General features: G+C 53.2%; 2 protein-coding genes across 2 annotated transcripts; one reads left to right on the forward strand and one right to left on the reverse strand.

Annotated features, from left to right (window-relative positions):
- Positions 1 to 2919: 2919 nt before the first annotated feature.
- On the forward strand, positions 2920 to 10599 carry NCLIV_021770 (replication factor-A C terminal domain-containing protein; the record flags this gene model as incomplete). Its single annotated transcript, XM_003882371.1, has 14 exons — positions 2920 to 2948; positions 3461 to 3602; positions 4057 to 4128; positions 4574 to 4713; positions 5010 to 5103; positions 5403 to 5513; positions 5907 to 6086; positions 6610 to 6735; positions 7252 to 7464; positions 7885 to 7969; positions 8457 to 8548; positions 9106 to 9243; positions 9819 to 9869; positions 10525 to 10599. The coding sequence occupies 14 exons, from the start codon at positions 2920 to 2922 to the stop codon at positions 10597 to 10599; spliced, it is 1548 nt and encodes a 515-aa protein (XP_003882420.1).
- Positions 10600 to 11907: 1308 nt separating this feature from the next.
- On the reverse strand, positions 11908 to 19849 carry NCLIV_021780 (conserved hypothetical protein; the record flags this gene model as incomplete). The annotated part of the gene is made up of 12 exons (XM_003882372.1): positions 11908 to 12465; positions 13128 to 13242; positions 13841 to 13992; positions 15403 to 15546; positions 16009 to 16166; positions 16537 to 16624; positions 16967 to 17075; positions 17637 to 17724; positions 18151 to 18193; positions 18330 to 18449; positions 18976 to 19205; positions 19756 to 19849. 12 exons carry the CDS (start codon positions 19847 to 19849, stop codon positions 11908 to 11910), a joined length of 1899 nt encoding a protein of 632 aa, XP_003882421.1.
- Between the last annotated feature and the right edge of the window lie 4709 nt (positions 19850 to 24558).

The raw sequence follows: 24558 nt of genomic DNA on the forward strand, positions 1-24558 counted from the left end.
GACGATTTCCGCGCGCGCTCTCACAAACCAACCCCCTTGGGGTCCAAAAGCAACGAGACGCTCGTTCCCACGGCTCCGCCTTCCAGAGGAGGGAACCTTGAAATTGATCGAGTTACACTGCGTGGAGCGTGAAGTCTCGACCAAAACGCGTTAGCTACATATGGTGTGGTAGAAAAAGGAAACGAAATCTCTACGTGATTCTCGGAAGGAGTCAGCCGACAAAACTAGGGAAAATCCAGAAAAGCCGCGCAAGAAGAGAAAAATGCAAAAGGCTGGGCAAGGGTTTGGAAACGATTCACTAGCCGCCAAGAGGAACTGCAAGGATGCCGAGGACCCCGGAGCGGAGGTCGACAAAGGCGGGGAGTGACAAGCGAGGACAGAACGAGACGCTGTGCGTCTCGACTCGTGTTCGACAAACGGTTGACAAGAATGAGAGGGGGAAAAGAAAGACGAAAGAGTTTCGAGAAGCCGGTACTGCAGGCGAAGAAAACTTCAGGACAGGACAGACAATGGGGACGGCGAGCTGACGGAGCGCGAGGCGGCGCGCGAAAAGAAGAAGCAGAAGAAAAGAAGACCAGTCTGACGGTCAAGAACAACAGGAAAGCGGGGACACGACGAAATCAAAAGGGGAGACCTCTTTAGAGAGAATTTAAAGAGAATTTCAAGAAAAGGTGGCGTCCCGGCGGCAGAGAGGGAGGATGAAACGGAGGTCACTCGCGTCCATCTGTGTAAGACACAAGAGAGACTGATTTTTCCGGTGTGTACGTACACCGCACGAACGCTGGGGAACGCTTCTGCAACTCCGGCTCAGTTTCGCTCCCAAACCGGTCCACTTCAGCCGCGAAATGCTCGTTTCAAACAAAACGAACCTCTGCGGTTCGCGCGCTGCTTCGCCACCCGAGTCCTTCATGCTCGGATGTCACCAACCGGGGCGCGCGAGAGCCTGCCGCCGTGCGCTCCCGCATGAGCGGGGAAAACGCGAAAAATCGAATTTCGTTCGCTTTCCTCGAGAGAAGGTGCTTTCCTGCCGCTGTTTTTCCAACTTGCCCTCCTTCCCGCTGGAAAACGGACGAAAACACAGCCCAAGCCCGCAGCCCATACCGGTTACCAGCCTCTGTGCGATCTCCTAGCGAAGAGGCTGCGCCGCCTCCGGGAGAGAGCCCAGCAACCGAGCCTGTTTGTTCACTCCAGCGGAAAAACTTCGTCAAGACTCTACGAGCAGAGAGGAAACTGGCCAGCGGAGGGACGCGACACAGACCCCGCTCTCCCTCAACGTCTTCGATTTTCAGCGGGATCAGCCAAGCTGGAAGTCGAACTTCCGCTCCGCTGTCGACTGGGAATGAAAGTTCGTTAGCAAACGCTGGGAAGAGAGAGCGCGTTCGCCAGCGTGGCGTGCGCGTTCACGGATGGCGAGGCTTTGGAAGACAAAATGAGCGGGAGGGAAAAGGGAAGACGCGCGTCTGGAGGTTTTCGATTTCCTACGACGTCTTATCGAGCGAAAAGGCGAGATTTTCGCTCGTTGCCGTCTTTCCTCCTGTCGCGGAGTGTATTTTCGCGGTGCGTCCACTAAGAACTCAAAAGACGCCCGTTTCCCGTGCACATTTGGGCGACTTCTCTCAGCAGAAAAAACCAGGTGTGCAGTCACCTCCCCAGCAACCGCCGCCAGGACGCTGTCGCCCTCCAGACAAGAGCCGCTCACATCCGAGTGTGTCTCTCGCTTTTTTCGGCGTTTTCTGTTTTTCTTTTCGCTTTCTTCTGCTCCATCCCTTCTAAACTGTGGGCACACGCTTTTCCTCCCTCTTTGTCTAAAGGTTTTACGGTGCAAATTCCCCTCGGAAGTCCCAACCGCGGTTTGGAGGGAGTCTGTCTCCCTCCCCCCGGTGCCAGGAGTCCGCTCTTGCAGTTTCCCTCCCTTTCGCAAACGCGTGTCCTCGGGTTTTCCCTTTTCCTCTCAACCTGACTCTCTGTTTTCCTTCCTTTTCCGTCTCGTTCACACAGCCAGCTCCTTGTCTTCTTCGTCCTTAGGCTCGTCCGTTTCCCTTCCGTGGCGGGTCGGCGCCCGCCCTTTACAAAGAAAAGGCGCCTCCGTCGCTGTGCGGGTACACTTCCACCTCGCGCAACTTGAACGCTCTGCTCTCTCTTCTCGTGTCTTTCTTCTCTGTTTTCCGCGTTTTCCGTCCAAGGTGAGCACACCAGGCCCCCGCGGAGGGTTTTCTCGGAAGCGAAAGCTGCGTCGATACAGGCACGGGTGTGCTGCGTGCGTCTCCTCACCCCGACCGTTCCAGTTGCGCTTTTTTTTCTGGTCTCTCTCTGTCTCCACACTTGCGTCCTCGACCTCTACAGATGCGTTCCGTCCTTCGGTTTTTCTTCGTTTCGTGCGTTTCTTTTTCGGATCGTCCCGAAGGGATTCGCTCTTCTACGCCCTCTCGGCCGCGGGGCTTCCCTGCTTGCGTGTCCTGTGTTGAGCACACGGCCTGGTCTCTTGCTTTTTGCAGTCTTGATTCCCTTAGGAACTGGGCTGTCTCCTTCGTTTGCTTTTTCTTGCTTCGAGAACTTTTTAGTCGCTCTTCCCTTCTCGCTTCCTGCCGTGTCGGGTTTTCCTCCCGAGTGTGCACACGCGTGGGAACCAGAATCTTTTCAGCTTACCTTGCCGCTCCCAGTGAAACACGAAAGTTTGAAAACCCACCGAAAACAGCAAAAGGAACCACGACATGCCTACTTCCTGTCTCGCGCGAAAGTGGGTGTGTAGTGGATTCAATTTGACTGTTTCCCTCCTTTGCTGCTGCGTTCGCGATTTCACGCGACAGGAACCACTACGCTCGTAGCGCGCACTCGCCAGCGCCGGCCACGCGCAGAAGTTGAGGAACCAGGGAAGAGACGAGGGAAAGGAAATCCGCGAAAGCGACAGAAGCCGGCGAGATGACGGGAGCACAGTTTTCCTCTCCGGGGTAAGTGGCCAACGTGTGTGCAGAGAGCGCGAGGGAGTGAGTGGCAGTATTAGCCGGGGCGTCGCGAGAAAAAATGTTTAAATTGGTCTCGCCGAACGCACTGGTACCCGAGGCGCGTGCGTCTTCGCGATTCCCCGAGCGTAGAAGGGGGGAGCGAATGTCTTAGGAAAAAACAGGAAAGCGGAGAGATAGTGCGGAAGAAAGAACGAGCCTAGGCTCCAAACACGTCGCGAAGAAACGGCCGAAGGCGCCTGACACAAGGCACTCCTGGGGTGTACGTACACAGCGCAAACCCCACGCGTGGCTGAGGACCCGTGACCTCCCGCTGTGTTTCGTGTGCACCTTCTTGCTTCGCGCGTTTTCGTCATTTCCCCTCCGGCGTTTTCCCCCGAATTTTGATCCGGGCGGACCGGAACAACGGTAGCGTCGGACGTCCCCCGGAAGGCCGCCGTCGGGTTCGCGTCCGGTGTACGTGTTTCGCCCGTTTTGGTTCTTTCTACGCATGCATTCAGAGGAGTCAAGTACTGCTGCCTAAAGACCTTGAACCCGTACGTGGTTCGCTGGTGCCTCAAAGTGCGCGTCGTGGAGCGCACGGACTTGATCTCCACCAAGAATGCGCGGCAATTCTTTACTGCCGATTTAAAGGACGCCTCGGTACGTCAGATCCCGTCGTCGCAGCCGACCGTTCTCACATGCGTTCGTTCCGAGGGGTCTGGCCTTGAACCGTGCATATCCCTCGCGATGACCACGCTTCACCTCTTCGACTTGCGAGGCCGTTCCCGGCGACCGACATTGTTCCCTGTAGTCAGCGGCTCTTCTCCTGTTCTCCTGTCTCGCCCCCTCTTGCTTTCTCTGCCCTCCTGTTTATGTGCGGATTTATCTCCTTTCTCGTGCTTCTTTCTGCGGGGCAAGGGCTGTCTCTCTGTTCCACTGTTTCTCGCGTTTTTGCCTCACGATTGACTGCGCCACGATGACAGTTGTTCCTGTCTCTTGCCTCCTCGTCTGTGTCGATTTTCCCATCATCGTATGTGTCTCTTTTTCCTCTCCTTGTGTCTGTATCCCTATCCTATCCGGTGTTTGCGCTGTATCCTTCCAAACGGCTTTTTAGGGCGAAGTGATTCGCGCGGTCTTTTGGGGCGACGCGGCGGAACAGTGGAGCCCAGTCCTCAAGCAAGGCAAAGTAGGCAGTGCGAGAAAAAAAAAACGCGAAACGATCTCACAAAAAAAGATGGAGAAGGCCCATGCGCGAGGGGCGGGCGTATTGGGGACGACTCTGAGGGCGCACATGTCTCCGCTGCTCCGCTGGCAGAGAGAGTCATCAAGAAACACCGCGCGGTTCGCGCCTTTGCAAATCCTTTCTCGTCTTCTCTCTAGGCCTCCGCGTCCTTTCTCAGCAGCACGTACATAACCCAATACTCGTCTGGCGGTCCCCAAAAATATACAGTTTGCGTATGCTTATATGCATCGACGCGCTCCCTTCCACACACACACACACATACACACATTTGCATGTACATATATATATATATATATATATATATATATATATTATTTATATATATGCATACGTACATGTGTGTATGTGTGTGCAATATTTGTGGGGATGGGTTGTTTTTTGATTCCAGGTTTACCAGATGAGCAAGGGCCGTGTGCAAGTGGCGAACAAGCGGTTCAACACGGTGGGGCACCAGTACGAGTTGGTGTTTTACAGAGACTCAGAAATCGTGGAAGTTCCGGACGAAGGCGACATTTCAACTGCTCGAAAGTGAGGTCCAATCGCGCACGGGGCGCAGCGGCCGCAGCCAGTGCTGACTCTCGAGTACATGCATCTTCTGACAAGATCGGATCCTCGCCTGAAGTCTTCATCTTTTGGCACGATGCCTTTCCCCCCGCCGACCGCGTCTCACGTTTCTCCATGTCTTCGTCCTCGGGGCTGCGTAGCCGCTGTCCTATTGGGTTTTTTTCCTTCTCGCCCGCGAGAGGGTGTTTCCTCGCTCTCAGCGACGTCCCCTCCCTTTGGTCGGAACGCTGACGGTTTCCTCTTTGCTTGCGGCCTTTCAGGTTGAAGGCGCTGATGAGCCTGCGCGACATTGCAGAGTCCAAACGCGAGGTACCTTTCTTCGCCGACGTCCTCGTGGTCGTGGTCGAGTCCCAGGTGAGATTCCCACCCCCCGATTTCCGCGTCCTGCATGCGCTTCATCGATGCGCGGGAAAGGCGCGAACACACAGCAGGCAGTTTCCCGTCGTTTCTCAAGCAAGTCCGCGTTCGCGCGCGCCCGCAGCGCTCGGTGTCTCTCTTGCGTCTCCGTGCACATGGCTGCAGGGACAAAGAAAGAGAAAGAAGAAGGAAAAGGAAGAAAGAGGTGTTGTTTTCCGCGGTGAGGAGTTTCTCGGAGGGAAACCGTCGGGTCTGAGTCCGTTTTTTTCACTGCGGTGTTTCTGCTTCTTCTGTAGCCGATCACCTCCGTGGTCTCAAAGAAGACAGGCGAGGAGTTCAAACGCCGGAATGTGAAAGTTGTTGATCGCTCTCAGTACGAAATGGAAATCTCTCTCTGGGGCAATCAGGTATGGGCTGCGCGCTTCCCCTCGGCCTTCCTCTTCTCTCTCACCCCTCTCGCGTGTTTCCAGTCCTTATCAATACCTTGCTCAAATGCCTCTATATAAATATACAGTATATATATATATAAATGAATACATGTCGCGGTGTATGTTTGTGAGTGGAGACGTATCTCTACAGGGGCATATCTGTCCGGATTGATGTGTTGACAGAGCTATCAATTTCTTCATCTTTATTTCTAGACAAGAACTGATATATATATATATATATATATATATATATGGATGCCTACAGGTGTGCTTGTTCGGTGTACGTTGCTTTTTTCTTTTGATGGTTTGTGTGCCCGTGTGCCGTTTGGATCGTGTGAAATCGCCGTCCTTCGCGTGCGTCTTTTCTTTCAGGTCGATGCTCTCGAAGGCGTTTCCCTTCCTCGCGTGGTTGCCTTCACTGGGCTGCAAGTGCGCGAGTGGCAAGGCGGCCGCCAGGCGTCGACGGGAAAGGGCAGCGAAATCCTCACCTCTCTGCAGGCGTTTGCCGGAGCCGAAAAAGACTCTCAAAGCCTCCTGCAGTGGTACAAGGAGGTCAGGAACTCACGCCACCATGTCTCGCCACCATATACATACATATATGTATATTCATATATATGTATATATGTGTATATATATGTATGTCGAAATATGTACAGATTATTTGTGCATTCGTGATTGCATGTAGACCTGCGGATAGACATATAAAGAGAGAGACGTTTGCACAACTATGTCTGCATGGATGTGTATGTCTAGGCTATGAGGGTTGCACATTTTGGGTATGGCAAACGGTCTGTAATTGTGAGCTTCGGAGTGTTTCTGCCAGTGTCTCTTTTTTCAGCGTGATGCCACAGGTCTTGGCATTGAACAGGTTGCGAATCTCCATCTGTTTTAGGTCGCCTTCCGGGTTTTCTTTCGCCAGGCTTCCCCCTAGCTCCGCCCCACGCGGTGTATATATACCTGGTTGTTTTCGTGTATCCGGTGGTCTCCAGCGTCACACCCTGTCAAGATCTTCTCAAACGTTTCGCTGTTTTCAGCAACTCTCGATTTGTGCTTTTGCGAACCATTCTTCCTTCAGAACAGCGGCACGATTCGCTTTGCCTCGATGTCGCGTAGTGGCCCAGGCGACCTTGGAGCAGCAGGTTCCCTTGAAAAGAGACGTGTGGAGGAAAAGTGCATCGACGAAATCAAGCAGAAGACTGACGTGAGTCGAGGCTGGTCCCTCTTCGTCTCTGCTGTTCTGTCAAAACTCTTTCGCGTTTGCGCCTTTTCGTCTTTTTTGCCCTCGATGTCGAGTGATCGTCTCTTCACGCATTTGGCAGGGATTTTTGCGTCTCAAGCTCCGACGCCTCTTCTGGTTGTTCCACTTCCAGATGTGCGCCTCTTCCCGCACGTACATGTTCATCCACCAATCCATACAGGGGTTTGGGGTTCCGTGTGTGTCCTGCCTTCATCCTTTTCTGTAATGTCCCGGCCGAAATTCACGTTACATCTCTTTCACAGTCTATCTTTCTCTCTACGCAACTGTACGTGGTCTCTTACATCTTTACATATACATACATATACATATATCACAATCTAGCTTTTTCTCCTTAACCTTAACCGTCAAAGGGTACATTTGTGCGTGCATCTGAATCGACTTGGACGTGCGTATTCGAGGAGTCCAGGGTGTGCTGTGCGCAACTTGATCGGGTTGGCTGTTTTGTTCTGTTGTCTCTAGGGGGCGTTTAGTTTCATTGGTCAGATTCGCCGGGTGTATTGGAGAGCGCGCAGACGAGGCGACGAAGACCGGGATCGACCGATGGGAGGCAGCCAGGGCGCTCCGGATCCCCAACAGGCTGTCATCATGTACCCCGCATGCAGTTCTTGTCGAAAGAAGCTGGTGGAAAACGGCGAGGGCGACTACACGTGCTACGCCTGCGACAAATCGCACGTAAGTGCACCGACTGGACGGAGACGAAATACACAGGCATGTGCCCCGCCAGTCGGGGCGGTACAGCGACCGTATAAAGAAACCAGGAAATGTCTTCGAACCGAGCAAACATGCAAAGCTAAATCGTTGTGGCGACCTGTTCTCGTCAGAATATATATATATATATACATTTATGTTTAAATGTGTTTTGCTGTGTGACGCAGTCCAGTGTCAGGTTGTTGGGTCTCAGGTGTGACAGCCTGCAGACGTTTGTCTTGTCCACGTAAACGCACAAGCATCCATGCGCGCACATGGAAATTGTGAATGTATATATATATATATATATATATGGGGAAAGACCGCGAGTTTGACTGTTCCAGTCGAGGTGCGTTGAAGACTCGCATTCACGATGTTTTCTGGGTTTTGTCGCTGACGATTCAGGCTCAGGCAGACTGGCGTTACATGCTGATGGTCAACTTTGTTGACCACACGAGCAACGTGGCGGTCCGGTGTTTCGCTGATCAAGGTGAGAGAAAGCGTCCTCCGCTGCCGGCAAAAACGGCGTGGTCTTTTCGCCACGCGCCGCTGCAGTCACACTCGACGCAGATTTTCCCTGCATGCATCCAAAAATCACGGGAAACGTGATAATTGTGCAGATGGGGGAACGCAGCAGCCCACCGACACCGATGTCCCCCGTATTCTGTATAAATAATAACAAACAGATAATAACGTATTTGCAGATGGGTATATGATGGGGAATACGATAGGCTAACAGGTGAAATTGGAGAGAACGTGAAGCAGTGATCGTTCGGCACGGGCTGACGCAGACGTGTGTCACCATCTTGGTTTTCGGAGAATGAGGGTGGCGACATGCCGCATAATATGCTAGAAAATACCATTCTGGTACGATACAATTTGATAGCTAAGTGAAGCTTTTGCTTCCGCCTTTTCTTTCCGGCTCGAGGCGAGCGCACTGCCTCAGCATTTCTTTGTCGATTTGGTTTTGCATGCAGCCGAAGAGCTGCTCGGAGTCCCTGCCAACGAACTCCAGACCTGGCCGCTCAAGGACAAGGAGAAACTCATGGACTGTCTCCTTCCGCTCGATGTAAGAACGCGTCGCATATCCTTTCAGTCGCTTATGCCCGTCGCGATACAAAAAGTGACAGACGTCAATGTACATGTCTATCAATGCACACATCTGCGTCGACACGTACGTGTGCATGGATGCAGATGTTTTCAATGTCGTGTCGGCCCGATGCAGCTGAGCGTCGAGGGGTTCGTTCCTCGCCCTTTCCCTTTTCTCAGCTTTTGCCCCATTTTTTAGCATATCCGGTGCTTCGTTAATCTCGGCGCATGTTCACCAACACGTGTGTCCACCGCACGTGCTGTTGAGTGCAGCCATGCATGCGCACAAACGTCCTTTCCAGCATCATTTGCATGTGAAGATTCCCATCGAACGCATCCTGAAACGCCCGAAACGAAGCAGTCCCCACCTGCTTGCGGCAGACTGCGGGCCTCGACACACACCCCGAACTCGACCCGTGCCCACCATGAGCTACGTATATACATATATATATATATATATATAAATCAATAGGTTGATCAAGATTTATGTCTTGTTCGTGGATATGCGGAAGTTCTGGTTTCTTTGCCTCGCCTTAGGTCTACTTCCGCGTCGTGATTCGTGCCCGTGTGGAAACCTACAACGGCGAAGAGCGCGTTCAGCGAACAGCCATCAAAATCGAGAAGCTCTCGCCGGTTGAGGCAGCGCGGCGTCTTGTAACAATGACGAAGGAGCTAGTAAGGACCGAGAAACGCCCCACATTGTGCGACGGATCCCGACTTTTCGCCCCTGCATGCAACGCTCTAGGAATGGCCACAGCTCGACGTTACACCCCTTTGTTTGTACACAAAACGTTCTCCTTGTTCCACTATGTCATCCTCCTGTCGACCGGTCCAGATGCTAGGAATGTGCACACAACGTATAAATACGCAACTCGTGAAGGCGTCGAGAGTACCCTGATTCGTTTTGGTGTCAAGGTTGTTCAGTTGGTCCTAGTTCCGCAATTGTTACTGCTTCTCTGGACCTCGCCACTCTTCTTCGTCTCTCTCGCGGCAACTTGCTGCCTTTGACAACGGCGGCTATCGGGCCTGGTACTGAGAGGAAACGTTCCTTTGCGGATCCTCCGTCTGACCGAACCGGAGACCGGCTGTTTGGAAGGCTCAGACTCTCGCAGAAGGTAGTCCCAGAGTCTTTCGCACATGCCCCCCACGTGTCGGGGTTTTTGCCTTCACTTATCCAAAAGCGAACCAAGAGGATGGGAATGCATGCGTCGACAGCTTCTTTCCGTCCTCTTTCCTCTCTCTCTGTGCAGCTGGCCCAAGCAAGTCCAAAAGCCAAGGACGAGATCTCCCGCAAACGCCCGGTAGGCCAGTCGTTTTGAGCGCTGCATGCAGGTTGCTCTTTTCCGTCGCACAGCAGAGACAGGCAAACCCATCTTCCCTCGTACCTCTCTCTGCGTCTGCATCGTTTCATGCCTGCCTCTTTCACATCTGTTTCGCGGCGGGTGCGGGTTGGTGATTGTCCGCATCTCTTCCTGTCGAACGAGCCGTCTATGCTTTTGTGTGACTGGGGACGGGACGCTGTTTTCCTGGGTCTGTCTGTCGAGTCGTTGGTCTTCATCGAGACTTCCATGTCTTCCTGTGGTTTCGAACACTGCCTGCACACGTCAAACTACCTATACGTAGATAGATATGCATGTTTATGTTTGAATGCATCTAGGGAACCGCACACACAGCTGCTGCTTGTCTCTATAGTTCTTCTGTAAGCTGTTTCGTGACTCCACCCGTGCAGCACGCAACAAGGCCACCTATCTGGCCTCCCCCTACGCATATCATAGGTAAATGAGTAAATAGATATTGTTATATATATATATACACGCATGTATGTATGTATGTATGTATGTATGTATGTATGTTTGTATTCATGTGGACATTTGGTCGTGGATCTTCATGGCCTTCATGTTTCCCTCCATCTGCAACATTCCTCGCGTGTTGCGCCTTTACGGGTGTTTTGTGCAGGACGCGCTGATGAGCGGAGACGAGGGATACAGTGACGAGAACGCACCTCCAAACACTTACGTTGAGGCGGCCTAAAGAACCCACGAAGCTTTGGACGCGCGTGCGCGCTTCCAGGCAGACGGAGTTCGGGTTCCTGCTGTCCCTCGTGTCTCTGTTTAGCGGTTGCATGTGTGTTCTGATGGAGCAGCGAAACGAGACCGTGAAGGTGGGGCGCTTTTTCGGCCGTTCACGCGCGGCGTGTTTTCAGAGCGGAGCTGAAGAGCTAAAAGATGCAGCCGCTCGCGTTTCGTCTTCTCTCTCCTCTCTTTGTACGGTACCGGATATTGCTTCGAGGAGTCTGACTCAAGACGGGGACGAGGGATCGAGTGAAACCTGTGGGATTTTCTTTGTCGTCAGTGTCAACGGCACTGCATGCAGTTCTCTAAAAAGGTTTTTTGCTGGGAAAGAAGTGAATCGGAGGCACAGATGCATGCGGGCTCCTCTCTCTGGAGTGCGGTGTCTGCCTGCCTCTTCGTTTTGTGGGGTCGAGTATATGTGGATTGCGCCCTTCTCGTTCGCCTTCGTCGTGCTTCAGAGTGTGCTTGCCAACCAGTTTCCTCTTCTCGTCGGTCTATCGATTCCAACTGATTCTTGCGCTTCACTTCCCGTCTCCGTTCTTCCTCTACATGCCCCTCCTGTGATGCGTCCTCGCCTTTTGTTTTCAAGGTTCAAGGCATGTTTTAAGTCGAGAGGTGAACGCGTGTGCGCGGCAGGGCGCATGCAATCAAACGTAGACGCCTCGTTTAGCCAAGAGGACGTGTAAAAAACCAGATACAGGAAGGCAAACGGCTTTTTCGTGTTCTCTCCAGTGTTCTTTCCCAGAGTTTCGGGGAATTCATGTACGTTCCTAGGGTTTCTATTCGCGCTGGGCCACCCGATGGAAGCCCCGTATGCGCCACGTGTCCTTCCCTGGCCTATGAATCTCCTCCCAGCGTTCTGTCTCCTCTGCGACGGCGAGGAATCCCCCGGAAAGCCTGCGTCGCCGCTGTTCCTCGCTCTTTGGAAAACAGAATCGCAAGCACGTGCACGCGTCTGGGAAGGCAGGGACGCGCGCAACCGCAAAAGGGAAAGCGAAAAACACTGTCCCGGACACGACTACACCAGGGGGGCGGCAACAGCCTCGACGACGTGCCCCAAAAGTGCCTGTTCGCCGCGTCAAAATGCCTGGGCGTAACGATGCAAATAAGGCAAAAAGTCACTCCAAAAGCGCAACCTGTGTGTGCATCGGACACATCGGCTCCACTGGAGCGTCAGAACAGAGCGACAGAGTTTTGGTGGTGCTCGCGGAGACCCTCCTGCGGTCTTTCTCGCTTTCTCTCGGTCTCGCCTCCCCGGCTGTTCCCGTCACTTCCGTGTTGTCGTTTTGGGGATCGCGGGCGGCGCCTTCTCCTCGGCTGTCTCCGCGAACACTTGCGCGTAGTCGCTGTAGTTTCGCTTGGGCTGTTTGTTGATAAGCCGCGCTCTGACGGCGGCGGCGATGCTGGTCTCCTGAACACTCGGCGACGCTTCGACCTTGCCAGCTTCGCCACGACTCGGCGCCTGCTGATCCCGTGGCGTTCGGGAACTTGTCGCGCTTGGCTCTTCGCGTTTCTTTTCAGCTTCTTTCCTGTTTGCTCCGCCCCTTCCGCTGTATGCGATCGCCTGCGGATTCTGGCGACTGCCACGCGGGGATGCGCCCGTTTTGACGGGCTGAGGCCGCGAAGCAGTAGCAGGTGACGAGGGCACTTGAGCGCTCGGTGATGCCTCGGCTGTCGCGGCGTTTGCGAGAAGCGTGAGAGCCTCCTGTGACGGAGACAGAGTCGTGTACGTCGTCCAAGTGTTCTCTGTCCAGAGACGCGCATAGCGATGCTTGATCTCTGTGCAGTTGCCTGTGGCCAAGTCCCGCGCGAAGCGCTCGTAGGACTGGCAGGCACGGGCGGGCAAAAAAAGACGGACCGAAGGAAACAATGAGCGTGAGAATCGGGACAAACAAACGAAAGGCTCTGGAGGACAACACAGGTCGTTTATCTAAACATAAATATTTTGAAGTCCGGCGGGCGGAGCATAATAACAGAAAACATATAGGATAACGAAGCCTTACAGACGGGATGGCAGGGGACAGACAAGGGGACTGAGCGTCTCCGGGCCACACAATACGGTGGCACTGGTGGGCCTTTCACGTGTGGAGGATACCGATACATATTTGTATGGTGATGTAAGAAAACCCGTGTGTGATTAGTCAGAGACGCCCGGAGGTGCGGGATCGAACGGCGATAGGTAGAAGCCGAGACCGAGGATCCACAGGGAAGGGAAGATGACCAAACCAGTGCAGGCGGAGACGCACGAAAAAGGAAACGCGTAAATGAATTAATACATACCACGCACAGAGACGGTTACACAGATCTAGAGGCAAAGGGACCTACAGAGAAAGTCAAAAGGCGACGGGGAGAGACCCATGCACGGAGATATACCCAGATAGCACCTGGCATGTACACAGAGAGGGCCGTCGAGTCCAATCGGCGAAAATGTATACGTAGCGCAGATGTTTTCTACGACAATATGCAGATGCGGAGATATGTTCGTACCGTCACTTTCTTTTGTAGCCTGAAGAAAACTACGGTATGGTACACCGCATCTCGGGTAGCCTCTGAAGGGAGCCGGATCGAGACTGTCGACTGCCTGTACATCGCTTTGGCCACGCTGGAGAAAACCAAGCGGAAATACCAGGGAGAATCAGCGCCGCACACGTCTAGCCGTGAGAGAAAAGGAAATAAGTCATCAGTGAGAGAACCAGGCGAACGCATGTCCCAAATTCTCTTGCGGTGCCACTCCCGCCCATAGAAAGCACAACCCGATGCGAAATCTCTGAAAGGAACCACGTAATCGGCCGCGTTGCCGTTATAAACCTCATTCGATTTTCAGACTGTCTGACGATCTCTCTCACTGCGCTCCCGCCACACCGTATTTCTTTGTGCTTCTCTATAACATTCAGAGAGGCGCAGAGAGACACGATGGCGCCGTAGACAAAGACGCCAGCTGTTAAGCTGGTCCGGGCGTGGCGTGGGAGAATCTGTCCTATCGATCGGTGTTCGTCCATTTCACGGCTTCGTTGTGCGCGCGTCGCCGGCTTTGCCTTCTTTTTGTTTCTGCAACTGTCAGCTCAGTGCCCCGCAAGGTGCAAAAAGGTGTGCTCGCGGTTAGAACGGGAGGAAAACACGCGAGAGGGTCACAGGGTATGGCGACGCTACGGATACCCCGAAAAAAGAGCTGCTCTACGCGTGTATGCACACAAACTTACGAGTACGAGAGAATATGGAAGAGTAGGGTAATGTCGTCTTCCCTGTAATCCAGTTCGTCCGGTTCTGGCCGCGTCACATAAAAACACTCCCATGGCACCGCCTTCTCGAGAGGTTCCGAAAACTCGCGCACATTCGCCCTGAAGGCAATTCCCTGTGTGTAAGAACGAAAGGCAGAGAGTCAGACACAAACCGCGTACGACAGAGAGCAGAGGCAACGGAGAAGAAACGTGGAAATACGATAGAGGCCGCAAAGAGGAAAAGCTGTAAGAAAACGAGGCTATCGGTGAGACGCTCGTCACGGAGGTGATGCATGCTGCGAGAGATGCATTTCGACAAAGAAAATCACAAAATTTTGGGAACCATCAGATATCCAAATGTCTGCACAAAGCAAGTCATGAAAGACGCGACGCAAAAATCGAGGGAGCAGTCGCTGCAGAAGGGGAAGGAAAGAAGAGAAGGCGACCGACTTATGCACCAACCTGCAGACGCGCAACCGTACCAAAGAAGAACGAAAGGCACCGATACCTACCTTTGTGCAAGCACTCTACATCAGATATATACATATATATACATTACACAAATGCATCGATCGACAATGAATACACGGGTCACATGCATAGGTGCATAAATGCGTGTCTCGCCAATGACTTAAGGAAAACTCATATATATATATATATATATATATATATATAATTTGTGCAGTTATGACCAATATCCCGACAGCCATGTAAATGCACGAACCTCTGTACACCTGTAAAACGAGCCACGACCTACTAAGCGTGTGACGTAGAGCATGCAGTCAAAGAATGGTCTCGTGTTCGCAACAGATGCCGGGGGCAAGGCAAAGAGGGAGTGTAGTGACGGGTTCGTCAGTGTCACTTCGATCGGCGTCTCTGCCTGGCGAGCAGTTACAGAATAAGAAACACGAAGGATGAAAAAGCAGCTTTTTCGGTGAGAAAAACCCTGGAGAACGCTGCCAAAGAAACGAGACACAGGCGGATCCTCAAAGACATCCAACAGCCCGAACGCGAAGGAAGCAGAACCGAACACAACCCGGCTGACGCCCGTCGATAGAGGAAGGCGCAAGGACACGTTGGTACACACGTCCCCACAGTCGGCACTCGAGACTGATGGATGTCGGTGAAATACCGCATGACCGAGGTACATGAAAACTCGCATGGACAGAAATGTTTACCCAGGTAGAGATTTGTGCATCGGGTATTATGGACGGCCCCTTTTTCCTCCACGTTTTACATTTTTAAAAATCCGAGGGTTCTTCACAAGCAACAAGACTCTCAGCATTGGATGCGTCGCGGGTATCTGGCTTCAGCCTGTCGCTCGGATGCACACTGTTAAAGAAACCTATCCCGACCAGCGGACAAGGCCACGAAGCGCAAGCTACGAATTCCTTCCCCGATTCCGTGACAACAGACGAATTTCGCATGTTCTTCTGTCAACGCTTCGCCGACGCAGGGGTGGAGAAGGCCCTTGCCCAACATACGGACTCGCCTCTGTGGCGAGCTTGCCGTCGCCTCCCTGCACACTCGTGGTTTTTCCGCACCTCAGCAAGAAACTCCAGCATGCTTCGCGCCGTCACCGAGCTGACTGTGATCGGTCCCTTGACCGCAACAGAATAAACGAACTGGTTGGCGAGAGTTGATCCTTCCATACGCCGGGCTACCCGAATTTGAACAGAGTAGCCAACCTAAAGGGAATCGCCGTGGGCACCGCATGCACGGCGTGCGATTAAAGTTTGAACTTGCAACGGTCGGCTGACTTGACGGATCAAATGGCCAAGTTCAAAACCAAAAGACGCGCACGCAAATCTGCAAGGAAGATGATCGCAATCGGGTCAGACTTGTCGGAACGGGCCACACACAGAAACCCAATCAATACATATATACGTATATATATGTATATGTATATGTATATGTATACGCATGCAACCGAAGATTACGCTTACATAGACATATGCATGAGCGTTTTTGTGCCTCTGGGATTCCTTTTCTTTCCACAACTTATTTCACGTCGCAGAAGCAGATGTACCGTGCAGTGCGTCCTGCGAGCAAATACTGCTTCCTTTCGAGATGTGACGGCCACATGAGAGAACGTTGCAGATAAACCATCCGACGGTTTCGTGGAACGGATTTCCTTTTCCTGTGCTTACGTATCTTTCTTCAAGCCTAATCGACAGTCCCGTCTTCTCCGGCACTGTGGGGAACGAAGGGTCTTTCCCGGCCTCGTGAGAGAAAAACCACTCGACAACCCGGGCGGGAGCTTTGTTTACCAACCGCGCAGCGAGATCCTTCATCTTTACAGTGCTTCCTGGAAGGAAATCACGAATCCCCGTGCCAAACAATCGTCACAGACAGAGGCGGCAGGAGACACAGACGAGAGGAACGACGGATGCGGGTGACGAGGCAAGAAGAAAAGGCGGGAAAAGAGCGGACGAGCACAGAAAGAACAAAGCGTCGAAAACGGCCAGCGTCGAGACGAGATCGGAAACCACGACAGTGCGAAGGGAAAAAGGCGCTGGCGAAGAAGGGAAACTTCCGTTTTTATGCTTGAAGAAATCCTGGAAACAACAGCACGCGTGTTCTTGTCTGTTGCTTGGCCGGCCAGCTTCTTCGTCGTCCTCCTTGTCCGGCGCCTCGATTTCCTCCCTTCTACCCCACTGTGTCAAGCGTTCTCTCACCTGCCTCGCAGACGCCTTCAATAGACACGGGGAACCTATTGGACCAGGAGGCGTGAATCTCTTCTTCAGAAGACGATGACTCATCGTCCTGACGTAGCAAAAAAAAACGTCCAAAGAGTGTTCCCGGGATGAAGGCGAAATAGCGCACACCACAAAGAACCGCCAATAATGAGAGAAACTCTTAATCTCGAGGCTACCATTTCAGAGTACTCAGAAAGAAGGAGCGTTACGCACACGTTACTTATACGTATGTGTGTGTGCGCGTGTGCCCATTTCCACATGTGTACGAGAGCGGAGAACTTCATGTGGCAGTATGCATTGGGCAACCGTTTTCGTCAGAGAAGAAAACACGGAGGACGGACGGGGAAGCACAGGCTGAGGAGTGCAGAGATGGAGCAACAATGGAGGTAACAGAGACTCCATCACTTACATACTGCGTGATGCTGGGACGCTCGACCGCGCATGCGCAAGGTTGGTCTCCGTGGAGGGGACAGCCTGTGCGTCTTTGGAGAGCCTGTTTCCTCTGTCGGCGCTGTTTGCTGCGGGCACGATGAGGAAACGAATGGACTCACGTGATCTAGCGCCCGTGCAGAGGGACGGCTCGACTAGAAGCAAAAAACGAGCAAAGGCACACAGTCGAGATCTGCTCCACACCGACGACGGCTGCCTCCACGGTTTTGTGGAACTCTCTGCACCATTTGCCGAATCAACCTCGAGACTCGAAGAGCGCAAACATGGAGAAAAGGGCTAGTCGATCTTCCGTGGCGTCGTAGGGGGCGTCATGACGCGTCAAGACACACACCGCCGAAGCCACTAACGCCTGACGAATTGAAAAGGGATCCTTTTATTGGACAGAAACTGTTTCGCTTTTCACGTGGCACCCGCAGAGCGGTCTCAAACACGGAAACACGGGAGAACAAAGCGTTTTCCCGAGACACCGACCATTTGCGACACGTGAAAACGGAAGCTGGCCCCAGCGACGCTGCCCCTGCCATCGCCTCAGTCGATGCAGGATTGTGGGAGCTTCTTTTTCGCACAGATTTCGAACATCTCCGCCGAACACCCTGGAAAGCGTGACGGCAAAAAAGCATCGTCCTTACGCTTGCGCCTTCTGTCGCTGTTCGTACTCGTCTTCGTCGCTCCCCGAATAATTGCTGTCACTGCCTGCCGCATCATTTTCCATCAGATCTGCAGCAAAAAAACAGGGGAGCTCGCGCGCGAAAGGAACGTGAAAGCAGCGGGCGAGCTCTGATGCAGGCACACAAAATGCGAAGTGCGAAGCCCAACGGGCAAACAAGGCTGCCTCGCGGCTGCCCCCACGCTCCATCCCCAGGCGATCCTCGCCAAAATGCCATGCGAGAGAAACGAGGAGACACCCTGACGCGGCGCCAAAGGCATTGCACAGAACGCAAGAGACACGTGAGCAGGAAAGGAAGACACCAATATCTCGATCTCCCTCTGACGCCGAGAATACACCACCCCAGAAAACCCAGTAGACACACAGAGGCAGCGGACGAAAGACGCGCTGTGAGTCCACGGAGATGTCACCGATGGACGCAGGAACGCGGTGCTGACGGTTGCATCGAAGCGTTTTCGAGTCCCATCGTTTCGCACCTGCGAGTCCGCTGCCCATGTCGCGGAAGCCGAAGTGGTGCACCTGGGGCAAGGAAGGAAAGGCAAGGGTACCAACTGATCTAAAATCGTGATGTCCTGGTCGTGGTGAAGCCGCGAAAGAGATTTTTTTCTTGCATGATTCAGCGTCTCTGAACAAACTCAGTAGGCTCGACGCTCACCTGTATCCCAAAGAGCATTTTGAAAAACTCAGCGAAAAGGTCGCACTCCTTGGCGTTCTCGAATTCGAAAGACAGCGACGACATCTCGTTTCTCTCGGTCTTGACGTAAACCTCAACTGTCTGAATTCAAATCGCACAATACAAGACAAGCTGCTGAACACACAGAGAATCACTGCGCCTGCCTCCCGCAAATGTCGCAGGGCGGATAGGGGTGGCGACACATTGCCCTCACGCAGAGACGGAGACAGCAAATAAATCCACGCCTGGGACAGAGGTTCACGCATGCACGCAAGCCAACTCGCTTGACTCATGACAGATACATCCGTGCAAAGCAATGTCTGCAGTCTGTTCTAATTTGACGCGGCTGTGCAGGCCGGGAAACCGGGCATGGTTTGACGTTCCCAGAGCAGGCTTGGAAACGCATGCATACAGGTGAGCACTGCCAAAGGTAAATGGTTAAGCCGGGTAAACACGCATACAGGTTCGTGTGCACTGGGGGAGTTGTAAACGTCGAGATCGGTGGGTGTGAACGGATGCACAGATTGAGAGCCACGTTCGCTCGCCTGAATGCCCGTACAGATGTACGCTTCTCTCTCACACATCCATGTCCACTTCGTGAATGTGCGCACAGTCAGCAGAGACGCACCATGTCCTGGCGTTGAATATACTTGACCCGAGTCGTGCGGATCTCCTTGATAGGTTCCCCCGCTTTGTCACAGAGAAGCAAACGGCAGTAGGGTTGGTTCTGAAGCTTCAAAATGAACTCCCTTCCTTTGCCGTCGATAATAAACCGAATCAAAAAGTTGCGGTTGCACAGCTTCGCGTTACTGGGCGTGAAGCGCCTCACACAGCCGGCCCCGCCTCTGCCTTGAAGGACTGAGAAAACAGACGGAAGAAGGTGCGAAAACAGCGGGAAGTTCAATGCTGAAACCGAAGAGATGCTTGTGTTACCTCAGACGTACGCATCTGTATTTTGAGACCACCCGCGCCGTGCGTCCACCAACGAATATGTGTCGACGCACGCATTTGCAAAACTGTACCGCACATCGAAGCGTTACCATGCACACAAAGGTCTTCATCCCCCCAGCATTAATACACGAACTCGCATGCGTCCTGAGAAGACAACAGTCGCGCACTCACGCAGAAACGAGCATCTCTGCAAGCAGACCAAAGGCCATGAAGAATGGGTTAGAGTTCATGGACCTACGGCCAGTTCGGGAGAAAGACTACGGACGACTAGGGCAGCAATGCGCACGGCGCGGGAAGGAACGAGTAGCGTGTACGCGTCCGAAGGAACAAGTAGCGTGTACGCGTCCGAAGCATCACACGTTGTGTAAAGTGCTATGACTACAGCAAACATTCGCGGTGATGTCGCCGGCGCGTTTCTTTCGCGGAAACCAGAATTGTCTGATCCGTCGAGATCTACCTTCATCGGGGTCCGGGCGTGTCTCTGGGTCAAAGAAAAGCACCTTTTCCAAGGCCCATTGCTTGTTCTCCTCAGTTGATACCGTGCCGCCCATTTTCGGATGTCAGTGTAAGCGCTGGAACGAGACAGGAGAAAAACCGATATGCTTAAACACGGCCGACTGAGCAGCCTCAGACTTCAATCGAGGTAGAGCAAAACGGCGGAAACGAGAAAAGCAAAATTGTTCGACGGCGCTAAAGCGTTGGAAAGTTAACAGGCTACTGCACGCGAGGCTGTAGTACCGAACACACTCGAAAAGGGAAACGGAGACCAGGAAGGAGTCCTATCGACAGACTCGAAAGCCCCATCGTACCCCGTGCCGGCGCGTCTCCGGCGACGCCCTCGGTCTTGTTGAAACAGGGAGAAGGATAAGAAATTTACCCTCAAGCACGAGGTAGTCGCGAAAAAGAATCTTTCTGGCCTGTTATCGCAAACGCCCCGAACGGACACATCGAACACAGCGGCAAACTAGCTGCACGAGGATCGCTCCCCGTGGAGATCCGCAGAAACTGGCACGGCCTGAAATTCGGACCGGCTCCAAAACAGAGTTCCTCCGGTGGAACTTCTATTGCTTCGAAGCAGATGACTAAGGGACAAAAAAATGGTTTGAAGACAAGCAACAAAAAGCCGTGGAGGGTTCGACTCGGCTCGAGTCGCAGAGCTCCCAGCGCAAGACAGTCAACATCGAAAGGTTCCGGAGAAAAGCCTCGCGTGTCACGAACAAGTCGTCGAAGTGAGCCCAGAGAAAAGCGAGTTCTTCCCCTTATTGCAGCTTGAATTAAAGAGCAAAAGATATGCATTTAGTTGCGTCAATCGCACGTGGAGAGACTCGAGGGTGACTGCATATCTGGTCCGCAGGCGGCGAATGAGCACGCCGATGCCAGTCACGAGCAGAGGCCGGTGTCGAAGGTTCCTAAATTTCTTGGAAAGAATAGGAACGAGGGGACGCCCGTCTCCTCATTGACTTCACGGAGAACTGAGGAGGCGTCAGAGCGTCGTCATCGCGGAGGATCCTCCCTTCTGTGCACGGTGAGGCATCGGGGAGTCCGAGAGGCCAGAACTCGATTTTGCATGTGCCACGCGCAGTGACTAAACCGGACGGCTGCGCGAAGGTCCGTGTCACCTGCGAATCCTCAACTCAAAAAACGTCGAACCGAGGCTTCTTGGCGTTAGGTTGTTCATATACACCCACAGCGTCACTGAAATAGCGACTAGAAGGCCAAAAGTTGCCCGGACAGCGCTCGTCGCTGGCGAAAACACCTGGCGGTTCGGCTGATGGTAGCTTCGCAGTCACTGCGAATTGGCCCGCAATGTTTTTAGCTATTTTACGGGGGTGCTGGCCAGGAAACACACCACGATCCTCACATAGTTTTCTTCCGCCATTTGGAAATTCGTGCTCGCAGGTGAGTCTCAATAGTGCGGTGAAGAACAGCGAAGACCTGTCTTGCTCCCCCCTTCAAAAGCACACGATGTGCTTGTAAGCATTGTTGGCCGGGGGCTGTGTCACCGTACCCCTAAAACCAATTGCAGGCAGAGATTACACAAGATCTCAAAATGCCAGGTGTAAAGTGGTGCCACAGCGCTGCCTCTCGCTTCCTCGTACGTTTACGACACTGCACAGAACCATTTCCCAAACCGGGACGGCGAATCCGCGGCAGATTTCGGGTATACATCCGAATTGTCGAGGTTTGTTCATGACACAGAACACTCCAGAGACTACCCTTAGCGGCCGAACCGGTCAGAGACCACTTTGTCATCACCCTGAACAGTTGGCTACCGTGCGTCGGTGCGGAGGGGCAACGACGTAGGCTCCACCATCATCCCGTTACAAGTTTCTATGTTCGTGACTGTGAGTGAGGACGAATGTGGAAAATAGAGTCCTTTCTCGGGAAAAAGGACGCACGGGACCGCCGAAGTGCTGCTGGTACTTAGCATTGGGGCTTGGTGCAACAGTCAAAACCTCGGTCCACTAGTCCCCAGCATTTTAACGAGCGGCACACGCTCTCCTGTGCACGAGGAGGTGGGGGTTTGGGGGGAACGTTGCAGCCATAAAACTTCTCGCCACTGGACAACTGTCGCCATTGAACAACTCTTGACACCGCCAAAGGAATTCACAAGGCACCCACGTGTCTGCCGTAGCGTTTTGCGGGCTCCAGAACGTGATTACCAGAGGTTCAATTTGTGTTGTTACATCCACGCGGAATGTGGAGGAAGATCTAGGGCGCTATGGACGCGCAGCAGATCGGCTCGATTGTCAACTCGGGCACGCCACACATTCCTTAGCGATCCACGCATGAATGGAAGCTACGCTTGTCCGCCTCCCCCCCACGACCACTACGCGAATCCTAAATTTGATTTGTTTTCTACGCTTTTCCAAGGAATCGTATTCCCCGGAGGCTAGCTACAGGGAGACAACTACCTTAGAGTCCCTCCCGTTGGAGAAGTGGTTCATCCGGGGGGATGTGCACCGCGTCGTAGGAGGCCCGCACGGTTGCCAGGTGACTACGATTGGGGATAGAATAGTCTTTGTTGTCTGCGGCCACTTGTTCACTGAGACCGTCAAAACCACAGGAGTAGTCACCATTGTCCACTACATCTCGGTTCTCTGATTGCCCCAGGGATGTCTGTGCGTGTTCGCATTTCTCGCAGATGCATTTACCCTCGGCATCTCATCAAGCACTGGCAGGATAACAAGCCTTTGGGAGCACCAGACCGAACCTGCGATAGATAAAAATATCTTGGCTGATCGTATAGGCGGCTAATTGCCAACCAAACATGCGAACGTTAGGTTTTCCATGAAGCCTACGTTAAGGAGAGCTTGTCGACGGACGTGGAGGCAGAGTCCGAAACAGATGCAGCTTCTTTCTTCAACACGTATCGTACCCTGCAGATCAAATGGTTCGTACTCGTCAGATAGAAAGCCGATGCTCGAAAAAAAACACGAACCGATGCCGAGCAAAGCGAGAGAGCCGTGCAACTGACGCAGAACTGCACAGCCCTTGATCTACCAATGTACAAACTGTCCTACAAATGAGCCTCAGCTACCCGGACTTTCTTTTCAAAAAACACCTCAGCGCTACATTCGCCACTGCCCAAACAGGCGTAACCCACGGCTGAGCGAGCCTGTCGCGGGGCATCGGGCGCCGACACAAAACCCCAACGTAAACGAGAGAACGAACAGGAAAAGAACCCCTCCCAACCCAAACGTGTAGGTGCTCATTTCGTGTAACGCGTGCAGTTCGACGACCACGCCAATTCCTCGGCTGTGGCTGTCACTGCACGTATTCCTCCACGACCCCCCCAGAGGTCGACAAGGATACCGATGTCGTAGGGTTGGCGACAGTCGTGTAGCCGGAGTATCTGTAGTAAAGCCAAGGAACGTCCACGCATTTAGCTCGAAAGGCAGGCGTAACACCTAAAAGTGTACGTAGCCTCGTTTTGGTCCGCACCGAAAGACCTCACAACCACAGGTGCGTCGGCCCGCTCCACCTCCAGCAGCACATCCAGTCACATTCACTGCACTGCTCGCGTTATCCGGCTGCTCCTGTCAAGCTCCTACATGCAGGCCGTTGGTTCTTGGTTCCTCGTGGCTATGTTTCTCTCCTCGGATGGCCGAGCTCCGCACTCGAGTCTCGTTGTTTGGTACCTGTGTTGACTGGAATTCAACTCTATACGGCGTTCAGCGTCTTTCCACGCCCGGATGAAGTGTCTCCAGGTTGCCAGAGCACCATGCATTTCCATACGAACTGGATGCCACAGTTTTTCGTCGTTTTTCACAGTTTCTACTTTTTGCAGGATGTGCCCGGCGGCCATTTCGGCCGCTCAGCGTCGGGGCCGCTGTTTCGTGTGTCGTGGGATGGTGCAGGTTTGGAAACTTCCCATCAGGCAAACGCCTTTTCCATGTTCATGAGAACTGCCTGTCGTCGGAACTCAGACAGGCAAATGCGAGAGGCACAGCAGTTCAGCGAACGATCCTTGTGTGCACTAAGCTAACCCGAGGCCATGTCAGTTTTCCGGGCAGTCTTTCCACCACAACGCGTTTTTTTGGGGGGCGCTACACGGACGGCTTATTTTCGAAGTCTTCTGTCTCTAGCGTCGTTGAAGCTCGTTGCGCTCAAAAACTGCAGAAACACGGGTAGCCATTTGGAGAAAAGCAAGAGGGTTCTACACAGTATACAGCCGAGAAAGAGAACACCCGAGTTGTGTCGCCGCGTTTCCACGTTGCACGCTCAGTTTTCGCGTGGAGAAAAAGGTGAAAGCTTGCAGCCCTCGTCCGCCGTTGCCCGTCCACTTTCCCGCAGTACTGCGATACAAGGGAACTCTTCGAGAGCGCCTCGTTCTCGCAAACAGGTCACCACAAACGCTAGAGTGCTCGTCTCGTGAAGGACGCATTCGAAGCAAAAAGGATCTTCTTTGGAGGACTCGCGCGTGCTGAAATAGTGACGTGAGAGGTCTTCCCACTCTCTTTTTCGCGGCAGTCTGCCGAGCTTCGTTTTTCCCGTCAGCAACGACGTCGCACGGTTCACACCACTGCCTCGTTCCATGCCAGGAGCCTCAAATGTTCTGCCTTCTCTACCGTTCACATCGTACCGGCTGTGTACCTCGTCGCTTGTGTAACCCCCGAACTTGTGGGTTGTGAAAATGTTGTTAGACCGTCGGACACACAACGACTCTTCGCGACAGCCAGGCGGTCCCTGGTTTGCTCGTCGGCAGCACACTCACAAAGTTTAAATGTCCATACCGCCTTTTCGCCAAAGTTGTTTT

This window comes from Neospora caninum, chromosome VIIa (assembly GCF_000208865.1).
Source record: "Neospora caninum Liverpool complete genome, chromosome VIIa".
Taxonomy (NCBI): Eukaryota; Apicomplexa; class Conoidasida; order Eucoccidiorida; family Sarcocystidae; genus Neospora; species Neospora caninum.